This window comes from Notechis scutatus, chromosome 5 (genome assembly GCF_049901735.1).
Source record: "Notechis scutatus isolate UNSWTSFEM ecotype Mainland chromosome 5, rNotScu1.2, whole genome shotgun sequence".
In the NCBI taxonomy this organism is placed as follows: Eukaryota; Metazoa; Chordata; class Lepidosauria; order Squamata; family Elapidae; genus Notechis; species Notechis scutatus.
Window position 1 is genome coordinate 115,114,527 of NC_142013.1, and position 13,804 is coordinate 115,128,330.

At 43.9% G+C, this 13,804-nt stretch overlaps 1 protein-coding gene across 1 annotated transcript in view; it reads left to right on the top strand.

Moving 5' to 3' along the window:
• Positions 1 to 13,416, top strand: part of UVSSA (UV stimulated scaffold protein A) — a 55,637-nt gene extending 42,221 nt beyond the window's left edge. The window contains 2 exon segments of the mRNA XM_087967589.1: positions 7,086 to 7,278; positions 13,167 to 13,416. Coding sequence (XP_087823715.1) covers positions 7,086 to 7,278; positions 13,167 to 13,260 — 287 coding nt within the window. The 3' untranslated portion in view covers positions 13,261 to 13,416.
• Positions 13,417 to 13,804: the final 388 nt, after the last annotated feature.

The window sequence follows — 13,804 nt, forward strand, 5'->3', positions numbered from 1 at the left end:
TGGGAGGAGGGAGGAAACAGGGTCATAGTTGGGCAGTAAATTACATAGGGCAGAGTCGACTGCACCTGGGAAAAGTGCCGACATGTTGCTCCTATAAATAATCAGATTTCTTTTGAAACTTGGCTCGAGGCTCATGAATTAATTAGGGCATCCGTTGGAACCCTGACATTTGAATGATCACTAAATGGACTGTTGTAAGTCAAAGACTACCTGGGCTTCTTTCTTACACCTGCACAAACTAAAGCAACTTGTCATAGATGGAAATTTGAAGAAGTTTCCAATATGAGAAATATTGTCCCTCACTGTATTTGCTTCTTTGAAGGAATTCCAGCAATTAATAAATTACATTTTAGATTAGATTGCATTTGGTGTACAAGTAGTCCTCCTGTTCTGACCCAAGCCTTGTTCAAATCAAACAAACACAAAGTCTGTATAAAAGCAAACCTCTTTTACTGTGGCGCTGTGAATTCTATGCACTCACAGCCAACAGTCATTCAAAACTAATTGTCCCAGATAAGAGCCAGTCCTCTCAAGGTTGTGAAAGGCAGCCAAGAACAAAAGACTATTTGCAGATAAATATCCCAAGCCAGAAGTTTCAAAAAACAAACCGGAGTAAGTAGGACTTCAACGAGAACTCTTGAGTAGAAAGAACTTCTTTGCTTCCTGCAAAGAAGCCAACCCCAAAGGCTAGCTTTTATCTCTTATGGGAGGGGCCATCACCTTCCAGCCTTACTCCTGTCCTGACTCAAACCTGGTTCCAAGGAAACAAACCCAAAACGGAGATAACAGCAAAACCTGTTAATGATTCTTTATGAATTCCATTCCTTCCGGGTTAAAAGGCTGTTTCAAACTGATTGTCTCTGATAAGAGCGAGTCTTGTCAAGGTGGTGCAAGGCTGCCAAGAACACTAGATAAAGACATTCAGAAATAGTTCAAACACAAAGAGTCTCCAAACACTAACCAAGATAATCCGAACTTCCACAAGGCGTGAGTGCAAAAACTTCTTTGCTTCCTGCAAAGAACACCAGTTTCTCAGCTGGCTTTTATCTCTTGAGGGAGGGGCCATTACTTTGCAGCCTTACTCCTGAGTCGCCAGTGCTGCTGCAGCTGCTCTTTTCTTCTGTGCACATGCACTGGGCACAGGCTCCTCAGGGACCTCTTCCTCACTGCTGCCAGCCTCCACCATCTCCGAAGGCAGCACTCCCCTCCCTGATGGTCCTGGTCCCATCCCTGCATCACACGCAGGCCCCTCATCCGAGTCCTCGCTCTCCGAGACCTCAGCTGTCCGCACCTGCTGCCGGTGAACCACAACACCTTAACTTGCATCAGTTTTGTTTAGTGACTGTTTGAAGTTACAATGGCACTTATCAAAGGGACTTATGACCATTTTTCACACTTAACGACCGCTGCAGCATCCCCATGGTCACATGATCAAACTCAGCCACTTGGCAACTGGCTCGTATTTATGATGGTCACAGTGTCCCAAAGTGACAGGATTTCCCCCCCCCTTTTGCGACCTGATAACGCAAAGTCCAATGGGAAAGCCGGATTCGCTTAACAACCCTGTCACTAACTGAACAACTGAAGCAATTCACTAAACAGTGAATTGGGGGGGCGAAACTCACTTGAGACATGTTTCGCTTGGCAGCATAAATTTTGGCTGTGATTGTGGTTGTATGTCTTGGACTGCTGTGCTTTCTGGATCGTTTTCTAGCTATCAAATGAATAACGGTTGCTTCTCAATTAATCATAGAGAACAGGGGTCTCCAGGCTTGGGAATTTTAAGCCTGGCGGACGTCAACTCCCAGAATTTTGGGAGTTGACGTCCCCCAGGTTTAAAGTTGCTTTCATGCCCCTGTCAGAGTCTGACTCCAAGGAGGAAGATGAACAGCTGACAGGGAGTGGGAGTGTGGCTCCAGTTGGCTGTGGAGGGAACTGGGGAAGGGAAAAGTCCGGCTGGGCAGAGCAGGGGGGAGGTAGAACAAGGGAGAGGGAGTTCAGAGGAAGACCCAGGCCCACTCCCTCTTCATCCTAGGGCACGCAGGGGAGGAACGGAGAAGGGAGCAACATGAGTTGCGTGGCTTACAGGGGAGGAAAGGGCCCTGATTCCCTTCATTAGCCACACCTGGGAATGAGAGTTTAAAAGAGATGCATGCTGTGTGCGGCAGCTGCTGGGAACAAACATCAGTTTATCCTGTCTTGACTTTGCTTATCTGTGTTCCTGGCATCTTTCCAACCGTGTTGACTTATTGCTGTTCCTTCACATCTGGAATTCTTGCTCCTGCCCTGCTGGACTAATTACCTCACCTTGCCTTGATTGGACTTATAGTTACAGTTTTTGTTGACCACGTTTTGGACTTGAGTCTCGGCAGCCAAAGGCTGTTTACCTGGGAGAGTTTTCCTCCAGCCCAGAAGGTAACCTGGACATTGGGGGCAAAGTTGGAGCTAATAAAGGGACTCCTACTGATTGTCTGACTGGGTTGCCTTGGTGCCACGCCCCTTTGGGTCATCACAATTGCCAAGGTGGGAGACCTCTGATATAGATGGTAAATTTTTTTTTCAATTGGAAAGCTTAGACTCCTAGCCAGCAGTGGAGTCCTACCTGTTCCACTACCCGTTTGGTGATCGTGCATGCGCGAGTACCTACTTTGCGCACGCAGCTTTCCACGCACCAGCTGAGGCTCTGCTGCACCAATCAGGATGAAGAAGAGAAAAGTGCAGGAGTGGGTGGCAGGGTCAATTCTGCATTTTTCTCTTCTTTCTCCTCTTAGCTGATCGTCAGAAGCTTGTTTCCTTTACCACCAGTTCAATCAAACTGGTCTGAATCAGTAGCGCACCACCAGCGGTCTCAGCCCTGTACCCAACGGGAAGCAGAGCCGTGTCCCCCTGTTAAATGTTGCTTTTATGTCCGGGCATCCCCTGCTGTTGGTGTGTCATAACGCCATTTCTCGACACAATTTGAACCCTCTTCCTTCCTGCCCTCCCCCCCAGAGGCTGCCAAGCAGAGCCCGCTAGGGGTCTTTTGCAAAGCCGAATCCTGAGAGATGATGAGGCTGACCCGCCCGCCCGATCTTCGCCATTTTGTCAGCATCCCAGCAAACCTCCATTCCAGCCAATAACTCTTGAGACGGGCATCTTCTCAAAAGTTCTTTTTATTTGGGATAGCAAACTGGCACAACTGGGGAATCCTGAATCTGAAAGTTCCAAGAAGTAAAAACTACAAATCCATCCTGGGATGACCCAAAGGGGCGTGGCACAAAGGCAACCCAGTCACATAAGCAAGAAGTGTCCCTTTAATACCTCCAACTTTGCCCCCAATGTCCAGGTTACCTTCGGCTGGAGAAAAAAAACTCTCTCAGGTACAGCCTTTAAGTGGAGGAAATTCAGTCCGAAAACAAAGTACGTACAAACTATTAATAAAAATCTACACAAACCACGCTGCAGCACTTAACTTGACGGGGCAGGAGAAGGAATTGCAGACTTGAAAGGCCAACAAAACACACACAGTTGGGAAGATGCCAGGAACCCAGATAAGCCTCGACAATACCAGATAATTCATGATTTGCTTCCAACAAGTTGTTGTGCGCAGCTTCCCTTTTTAAACACTGTGTTCCCAGCTGCAGCTAATGAAGGGAATCAGGGCCCTTTCCTTCTCCATAAGCCAGGCAACCCACGTTGCTCCTTTCTCCGTTCCTCCCTGCATCTCCTAGAATGAAGAGTGGGTGGGCCTGAGTGTTCCTCCGAACTCCTTCTCCCTTGTTCTCCCTCTTCCCTGCTCTGCCCAGCTGGACTTTGCCCTTCTCCAGTTTCTTCCACAGCCAACGGAGCTAGACTCCCACTTCCTGTCAGCTGCTCGGCCTCCCCCTCCAAATCAGATTCCGACAGGGGCACGACACATCCCCTGCACCCATCATGACATCACATGCCCCAATCACCATCTGTCCCAACTTAAGATTTCCCCTCACTTATGCGCAAAATAACATGACCTTGACTTAGAAAAAGAATGTTATTATGTCTGTCTACGTTCATACATTCCAAGAAACTCAGATTAAAAGGAAAAACAAAAACTAGGTGGGAGTTTAAGAATGAGGGCCTGACTATTAGCTTTGTGAGCTCTAAAGGAATTGAAAGAAAAAGTCTGAAAAAAGTCTCACTTTACCAGGCTCAAAATGTGGCAGCGTGGGAGCATCTGGTCTCAATATGGCTTCCAAAACTGACACATTCATCCTTTCGCAATCGTTCACGCAGGAGAGCAAATTGAGGGGCCTCTTTTTTTGTGTGTATCAGCCCCGGAGAGAAGATCTGGGTTTTCCCCGCCATCTCAACCCTTTAGCGACTTGTTAACAAACCGGTATGGGGGACGAGGCAGCCGCTGGCCAGCCAGATGTGACATACTATCTCTTTTACTAACTACCAAGTATCGATTTCTCCGGACCCTCGTGAAAGCAAAGCGAGCAAGCGCTATAATTTTCTCTTTTCCCCGGCTGCTAAACCCCGTCACAATGCCTGGAGAGCTTCGAGGTCTCCCCTTCTTCCATCAGGATGGCCAAAAAAAAGAAAAGGAAAAAAAAAGAGGCCCTTTTTCCTGGCACCCGATCGATTTTTTCTCCCTCCGAGGGCTTTTAAATTGCGCCTTCGTTTTCCTCCGGTGTTCATTTCATCTTCAGTGAACACACACTGGCGGTTTGTCCTCCCCCCATTGTGTTTAAACAATTGCACCGTTCAGCCGGGTTCCCGCAGCGCCGGCCCTCTTATTTACTGGGAGATAAAACAGTTTAGACAGTTTTTTGTTAATCTGGGATTAATTGTTCCTGCGTCTGGGTTTCTTTGCTGCAATAAAAAAAAAAAAGAAGAAGCTTTGTGACCCATCATGGCTGTGTGTGTTTGTGAGTGAGAAAGAATTTGTGATATTTTTTTTTCCCCTTTCAGACTTTTTCTTTGAGTTCCTTTAGAGCTCACAAAGCTAATAGTCAGGCCCTCGTTCTTAAACTCCCACCTAGTTTTCTTTCTTTTTAATCTGGACTATCTGAAACCCTCCACCCCAGTCTTTAAAAGAGTAAAGTTTTTCCCCCCTTTTTAATTCATAACTATAGTATTATTTATAATACTGAAATGACCCCTCCTGGAGTACAACTGTTTCTCAGTAGAAGACAGGTATTAATTTTTTAAGGGTTTCTATCAGAACATTCAGGTATCTTCGTTTTTGTTGCTTGGACCACAAAATCATATAGTCCAGCTTATTTTTGATGTTTTTCTCGAGTGCCAGCGTTTGGCAAATGTATTGATTTCAATTGTTTGATCTCTCTTCTTATAACTGGATTGACTGGGTGGGTGCTGGTGATAGATAGGTAGGTAAGTAGAGAGGTAGGTAGGTAGGTAGATGATGGATAGATGGATGATGGGTGGATAGATGGATGGTTGGATAGATAATGGATAGATAGATAATGGATGGATAGATGATGGATGGATAGATGATGGATGGATGGATGGATAGATAGATGATGGATGGATAGATAATAGATAGATAGATAGATAGATAGATAGATAGATAGATAGATAGATAGATAGATAGATAGATAGATAGATAATGAATGGATTGATAGATAATGGATGGATGGATGGATAGATAGATAGATAGATAGATAGATAGATAGATAGATAGATAGATAATGAATGGATTGATAGATAATGGATGGATGGATGGATAGATGATGGATGGATAGATAGATAATGGATGGATAGATAGATAGATAGATAGATAGATAGATAGATAGATAGATAGATAGATGATAAATAGATAGATAGATAGATAGATAGATAGATAGATAGATAGATAGATATAGATAGATAGATAGATAGATAGATAGATAGATAGATAGATAGATAGATGATAGATAGATAGATGGATGGATGGATAGATAGATAGATGGATGGATAGATAGATAGATAGATAGATAGATAGATAGATAGATAGATAGATAGATAGATAGATAGATAGATAGATAGATAGATAGATAGATAGATAGATAGATAGATAGATAGATAGATAGATAGATAGATAGATAGATAGATAGATAGATAGATAGATGATGGATAGATGATAGATAGATAGATAGATAGATAGATAGATAGATAGATGATAGATAGATAGATAGATAGATAGATAGATAGATAGATAGATAGATAGATAGATAGATAGATAGATAGATGATGGATGGATGGATGGATAGATAGATAGATAGATAGATAGATAGATGATAGATAGATAGATAGATAGATAGATAGATAGATAGATAATAGAAAGACAGATGGATAGATAGATAGATAGATAGATAGATAGATAGATAGATAGATAGATAGAGATGGATGGATAGACAGATGATAGATAGATAGATAGATAGATAGATAGATAGATAGATAGATAGATAGATAGATAGATAGATAGATGATGGATGGATAGATGAGTGGATGAATGGATGGAGGAATGGATAGATACTCTAAGCAATAATTGAAAAAGCCATATATTTTCTTATTCTCTCTCAAATTTATATGTTGCCCATCTCACTATCAAAGGAAATCTGGGCAGCTCATCTTTAACTTATCAGTTAACTTATCTTTTCACTGAATTTCTGATTATTCATTAGAATCAGCTACTATTTTTTTTTTAAGAGAGCAGAATGCAGAAGTGCCCACATGTCTTGAGAAGGCACCGTGGCAGTGAGCTGGTCCTAATTCATTATTTATTTGTATCCCCATAAAAAAAATAATTCTGTATATTGCAATACCATGAAAAATATCAATTCATTTAGGAGATGAAAGTCTAACGTTAGGTGGAGCTCTCGCCTCACAATCGGGAGGTTGTGAATTCGATCCTGAGGTAGAGGCTCATTTTGAAATAGAATCTCCTGCTCGGGCAGGGAGTCGGACTAGATGACCTCCAAGGTCCCTCCCAACTCTGTTATTCTATGAAGTATGCCTATATCATTAGAGAGATACGGCTTCCAGATCTGAGCATCCCAAGGAGGAAAGTGATTTGGGGACGAATCACTGGTACAGTGGTCGTATTTATTTGTTTTTATCGTCAGAATGGCGAGATGCCGACTTCATGAGAGAAGTGGAAGCCGCTACGGGCGTCGATCTTGGCTCCTCTCATTTCAACAGGAAAGGGAAAGGAGGGAAAAAGAAAGGGAAGACCAAGAAGAAATACCCCAACCTCACAGACCTGAAACAGGAGGCGAACACATCCCGCGCCCGACTCGGAAAAAGAGTTTTCAACAAGTAAGAGATGCCTTTGGTTGTCGTCTTCTCACGGTCGTTCTTGTGAACGTACTTTGGGGTTCCAGGCCGGGTCCTCCAAAATCTGGCCAGATCTGCCAAGAAAATGGAACTAAGGTGGACCATGAAGGGGCTACCAAATTTTTGTGGGTTTTGGGGGGTGGGATGAGGGTTCATTGAGACCCCACACTCTGTAGAGTAGCTCATTTCGGCAAAGTCTGGTTCCTTTTCTGGATCAGACCTTCCTTGGTTTGATACGTAGCATCAACCACCATGATATTGGAGGCATCAAAGCAGGGTTTCTCAACCTGTCATGCCCCTGTGGGAGTCTGAATCCGAGGAGGAAGACAAACAGCTGACAGGGAGTGAGAGTGTGGCTCCATTGGCTGTGGAGAAGACTGGGGGAAGGGCAAAGTCTAGCTGGGCAGAGCAGGGAAGTGGGAGAACAAGGGAGAGGGACTTCGGAGGAAGACCCAGGCCCACCCCCTCTTCGTCCTACGGCACGCAGGGAGGAATGGAGAAGGGACCAACATGGGTGGCGTGACTTACGGGGGAGGAAAGGGCCCTGACTCCCTTCATTAGCCACACCTGGGAAGGGAGTTTAAAAGACATGCATGCTGAGTGCGGCAGCTGCTGGGAGCAAACATGAGTTTACCTTGTGTTGACTTTGCTTATCTGTGTTCCTGGTATCTTTCCAACCGTGTTGACTTATTGCCATTCCTTCACGTCTGGAATTCCTTCCCCTGCCCTGCCGGACCAATGACTAGATTACCTCCAATGTCCCTTCCAACTCTGTAAATCTGTTAAATCTGGCTTCCCCGCTGACTTGGCTCACCAGAAGGTCGCAAAAGGGGATGGCATGACCCCTCCCCACCCCTTGGGACCCTGCAACCATCATAAATACGAGTCAGTTGCCAAGCGTGTGGATTTCGATCATGTGACAGCAACAGCCCTAAGTGTGAAAAATGGTCCAAAGCCACTTTTTTCAGTGCCGTGGTAACTTCCAAGGGTCACTAAATGAACTGTTGTAAGTCGAGGCCTACCTGTGCACCTGGAGCAAAGGCCTTGAAGATTTTCAATTACTTTTTATGACCGTCGCAGACCAAGCCTGGAAGATTTTCTCCCAGAATTGATGGGCTGTGCAAAGAAAGGCATCTTACCTGTCTGAGAGCCCACCTCTGACAGCGAAGGAGAAGGAGAAGGAGAAGGAGGAGGAGGAGGAGGAGGAGGAGGAGGAGAAGAAGAAGAAGAAGAAGAAGAAGAAGAAGAAGAAGAAGAAGAAGAAAGAAGAAGAAGAAGAAGAAGAAGAAGAAGAAGAAGAAGAAGAAGAAGAAGAAGAAGAAGAAGAAGAAGAAGAAGAAGAAGAAGAAGAAAGATTAACACAGTTGGAAAGGACCTTGTAGGTCACCTAGTCCAACCCCCCTCCTCCCAAGCAGGAGACCCTACACCATTTCTGACAGAGGACAGTCCAGCCCCTTCTTGAAAGCCTCCAGGGATGAAGCTCCCACAACTTCCGAGGGCAGCTTCTGATCCATCAGTTGATGGTTCCCACTGCCAGAAAGTTTCTCCTTATTTCCAGGTTGAATCTCTCCTTGTTCAGTTTCCATCCATTATTCCTTATCTGACCTTCGGGTGCCTTGGAAAATAGCTTGACCCCTTCTTCCTCTCTGTGGCAGCCCCTCCCTTAAATATTGGAAGATGCTCTCCTGTCTCCCCTGGTCCTTCTCTTCCCTAGACTAGCCAGGCCCAGTTCCTGCAAGGAAAGCAGCAGAAGCCGCAGAAGTCTTTCTTTCTCTCCCCCAAACTCTGCCAGAAATGAGTCTTTGCCGGCGCAGCCTCTTGGAGCAGGAGGCCTTGCAGGGTCCCAAAGACTCGTTTCTGGCGGAGTTTGGGGGGAGAGAAAGAGAGACTTTTGCTGCTTTCCTTGCATGCAGCCAAAAGCAGAAGAAGGAAGAAGTAGAAAGAAGCAGCCCGGTGGCCAGGCCAGGCATGTGGGGCAAGTGAGGCAAGTTCCCCCTCTGCCCTTTCCCCCCTCCCCTCACTACCTCCTGTTGTTCGCGATGCAAGCGACGCAAGCCTTGTGTTCCCATAGGCCATGTGGGCGGCTCAGCCTTGTGTTCCCGCGCAGCCGGGATTAATTGCTTTTGGGGGGGACATTTCTCTGCGGACCACCACAGTTTCCTCATGGACCACCAGTGGTCCCTGCTGGTTGGCAACCATTGGTCCATCGGAATCCGGCGTGATCTGCTCTTCTTCTGAACTGTCCATCATAATAAGCCGTAAACTTCTAAATGAGGCGAATTTCACATCGGATTTTAGAAAATAAATTTCCAAAGTTTTTGGAGGGGTTTTTTTTTTTTTTTTTTTTTTTGGTCTTTTCAGTGGACATTGCGGACGAGACTAATGACTCTGCCTGTGGCTTAGTGCCAGGCGTGAGAATCCAATCTTGTCATGTTTTAATAGGTTTCATGGTTTGCAGCCCTTAAACCACGGCAGTCACCTTGGCTTCGTATCTAACAGTCCCCAAATTACTTGAAAAGGTGTGAATGATGGCAGCAGCTCTCGGCTCTGCCCATAAAGTGAGGTGGAATTGTACACCGGAGGGAGCTCGTTTCATTTACAGTATCGCAGAAGCCAGGGGGGGTGTGCTAATGTAAAAGAAGTTACATGACACCCAAGTGTCAAGGCCATTGTGTTGTGCTAAAGGCTCACTTTTCTCCTGCCAATTAAAGTTTCCCTTCCCGTCTCAAACTGTCATCCTGGACTGACAGATTCCCATCCCATCTGTTAACAAGGTTGGTTTCTAAATGCTTCGTATCTGGAAGGGGGAAATCCTGGGGTAGCAGGAAGCTGGCCAATTTGTTAATTTCATTATTTATAGGCTGATGGTCAGCGTTCCAGAAAACCTCCACTCCAACAAATAACTCCCAGACAGGCATTCTCTCAAAGTTCCTTTTTTTTTTTTAATTGGAGTAGTAAACTGGCACATCTGGGAAACCCCAAATCTGAAATTATCCCTTCAATAAGCAAAATATTGCAAATCCACCCCCTGCCCCCCATCATTCCATCACGTGCCCCAATCACCTGTTGTGGTTCACCGGCAGCCGGTGTAGATGGCAGCGGAATCGGACGGTGGGGAAGAACGGGGACCAGTCTGGGAGTCTGGAGAGGACTCGGTCCTGCGTCCGATGCAGAGATGGGGCCAGGACCGTCTGGGATAGGGGTGCTGCCTTTGGAGCCTTGGGAGTCTGGCAGCAGCAAGGCAGAGGAACAAGGGGAGCCTGTTCCCAGTGCGTGTATGCGCAGAGCTGCTAGAAGGCGAGAGCAGCTGAAACAAAAGGGGCGACTTGGGAATAAGGCTGGGAGGTGATGGCCCCTCCCATAAGGGATAAAAGTCAAGCCAAGATGACGAGGCCTTTGCAGGAAGCAAAGTCGTTCGATCAATTCCGAGTCCTCCTTGAAGCTCTGTGTTACTCTGGTTGGTTTTTTTCTGGTACTTCGGTTGGTTTCTTTTCTAGTTCATTGTGTTTTTGGCAGCCTTCCACAGCAGTGAAAGGTGTGTGCTTATCTTGGGGAACTGTGTGAGCTTAATTCCAGCTGGGAATGAAAGCAATTCCCAGCGTTGCAATAAAATAGGTTTTGCTTTTAAAACAAGTTTGTGATTAATTACGTTTGATGAAGCCTGGGTCAGAACAATACTGGCACACCTGGGAAAACTGGAACCTGAGAGTTCCGGTTTTCCTTCCAATAAGTAAAATATTACAAATCCACCCCCTGCCCCCATCATTCCATCACATGCCCCAATCACCATCCGTCCCAACTTGAGACGTCCCCTCACTCAGGTGCAGAAACAACATGACCTTGAATCTAAAAAAGAATGCTATTATGTCTAACCACATATGCTCCATGAAATTCCCCCCTCCCATCTTCCCAGGCTCAAGAATGTGGCAGTGTGGAAGCTCCTGGTTAGCTAATATGGCTTCCAAAGCTGACTCTGATTGGGTTTGTTGGCCACTCCATCTCGGAGCAAATATCTCAGAAACAAAATATCCAGGTGATACTTCGATCCCACCAGGGTTGGGATGCCTCTCTGGTGCCCTGATCTATCAATGGTTCATTCACGACTAGCATCATTGTTTGCTCTAATCAGAGTGGTGCGGTGGCCTAGAGGTGGAACTTTTGCCCCATAATCAGGAGGCTGTGAGTTCGATCCTAGGTAGAGGCAGAACTCCACATTGGTGACAAGAAGGGCATCCGGCCAGAAAAACACTCTGCTAGCTCCATTCAGATGCTCAGACTCCATCCCGCAAGGGATCATGGAGTCGTGAAATGAAGATGATGATCATGGTTTGCTCTGATAGATACCTATATTAGGTGGGCTTGGCAGGTAATCCTCGACTTACAACAAGTTCATTTAGTGACCGTTCAAAGTTGCCACGGCACTGAGAAAAGGGGAGCAGTGGCCGTTTTTCACACTTAAGATGGCTGCAGCATCAAAATTCAGACGCAACTGGTTCACACTTACGATGGTGGAAGTATCCCGGCGTCAGGTTTGCGAGTTTTTGACGAAGTCCATGGGGAAGCCAGCTGCACTTAGCAACCATGTTACTTACTTAACAACTGCAGTGATTCACTTAACTGTGGTCAAGAAAGGTCGTAAAATGGAACAAAAGTCACTTAAGAACCGATTCACTTAGTGATGAAAAATTTGGATTCAATTGTGGTTGTAAGTCAAGGAGCACCTGTATTTTTTTTTCTATATCTATCTATCTATCTATCTATCTATCTATCTATCTATCTATCTATCTATCTATCTATCTATCTATCTATCTATCTATCTATCATCTGTATATCCCTATCATCCATCCATCCATCTATGTATCTATATCTAATTTTTACCTATCCATCCATCCATCCATCCATCATTATTTCTCTCTCTCTCATCTCTCATCTATCTACCTCTATCATTATTTCTCTCTCATATCTATCTATCCCTATCATCTATCTATCTATCTATCTATCTATCTATCTATCTATCTATCTATCTATCTATCTATCTATCTATCTTATCTATCTCTAATCTTTACCTATCCTTTCATCCATCTATCATTATTTATCTCATCTACCTACATCTATAATTATTACTCTCTCATATCATCTATCTATCTATCTATCTATCTATCTATCTATCTATCTATCTATCTATCTATCTATCTATCTATCATCTATCTATCTCTAATTTTTTCCTATCCATTTATCTATCATCTCTCTCATGTATCTATCATCTACCTATCTATCATGTATTTAACCATTTAAATTTGTTTCTGGAAATAATCTTAGGTGCTATAAAAAGTAATTAAAACTACAAGAGGGGAAAGAGCCAATTCTTAGTTGCTTTTCCTATTAGGGTGTCTATTAATCTATTCTAAATAGAATCCATTAGTTTCAAAGGTGCTTTCTTGATATTTCTTTTAAAAAGTAGTTTTTGTTCCCCAACCTCAAAATACACAGGAATGAAAAGAACATTACAACGATTACACTATGCAGGCTTGTGGTTCTTCTATTCTTAAGATAATATTATATTTTTGTGCAAGTAATTGTCAAGGAGGAATGTGGTGACAAAAGGCCTGTAGGCTTTTTCCTGAAAGAGGTCCGTTTGTTTGTTTCCTGTTAACGAGGACATTACTAAATTAAAACTATATTGTCAAAAATAATTGGACTAACATAATACATTTGTTCTGCTTCATCATTTGCTGGCGTGTTTAAGGGCTGATTAGCCATCAATCACAGCCCTCCCACTCTGTTTATTTTTGCGAACAAAGTTGGCCAACGTTTGTGTGAAAATAACAGTTTTGGCTTTCTTTTTTCCCCTCCCTTTTCCTGCTCTACAGAAGTGCGGTGAAGAGAGTCGTCAAAGCGATGAATCGCATCGACCAAAGGAAACACGAAAAGTTTGCAAACCAGTTCAACTATGCGCTGAATTGAACGTCATCAAGAGAAAGATTAAGGAAAAAAAATCCTTGGTGATGGTTTTGAGCTTCTTATACAGTGTTTTTCCAAATTTGGCAACTTTTTTTTTTCAACACTTTATTGGGTTTTTCCGTTTATACATAATACCATTACTAATTGAACAATACTGTGTGTATGTGTGTGTGTGTGTTGTGTGTGTGTGTGTGTGTATATATATATATATATATGTGTGTATATATATATATATATATATATATATATATATATATATATATATATATATATATATATATACCGTATATACTCGAGTATAAGTCGACCGAATATAAGCCGAGGCACCTAATTTTACACAAAAAAACTGGGAAAACTTATTGACTGAGTATAAGCCGAGGTGGGAAATGCAGCAGCTACTGGTAAATTTCAAAAATAAAAATAATTAATTTGGGAAACAATCTCACTATCATGAAAGGTTTAATTGATTCACTAACCCAAAAGAAGAAGATGATGATGACAGCGGGAGGCAGGAGTCACTTCTTCCCCTCCCTCGGAGGCCCCCTGA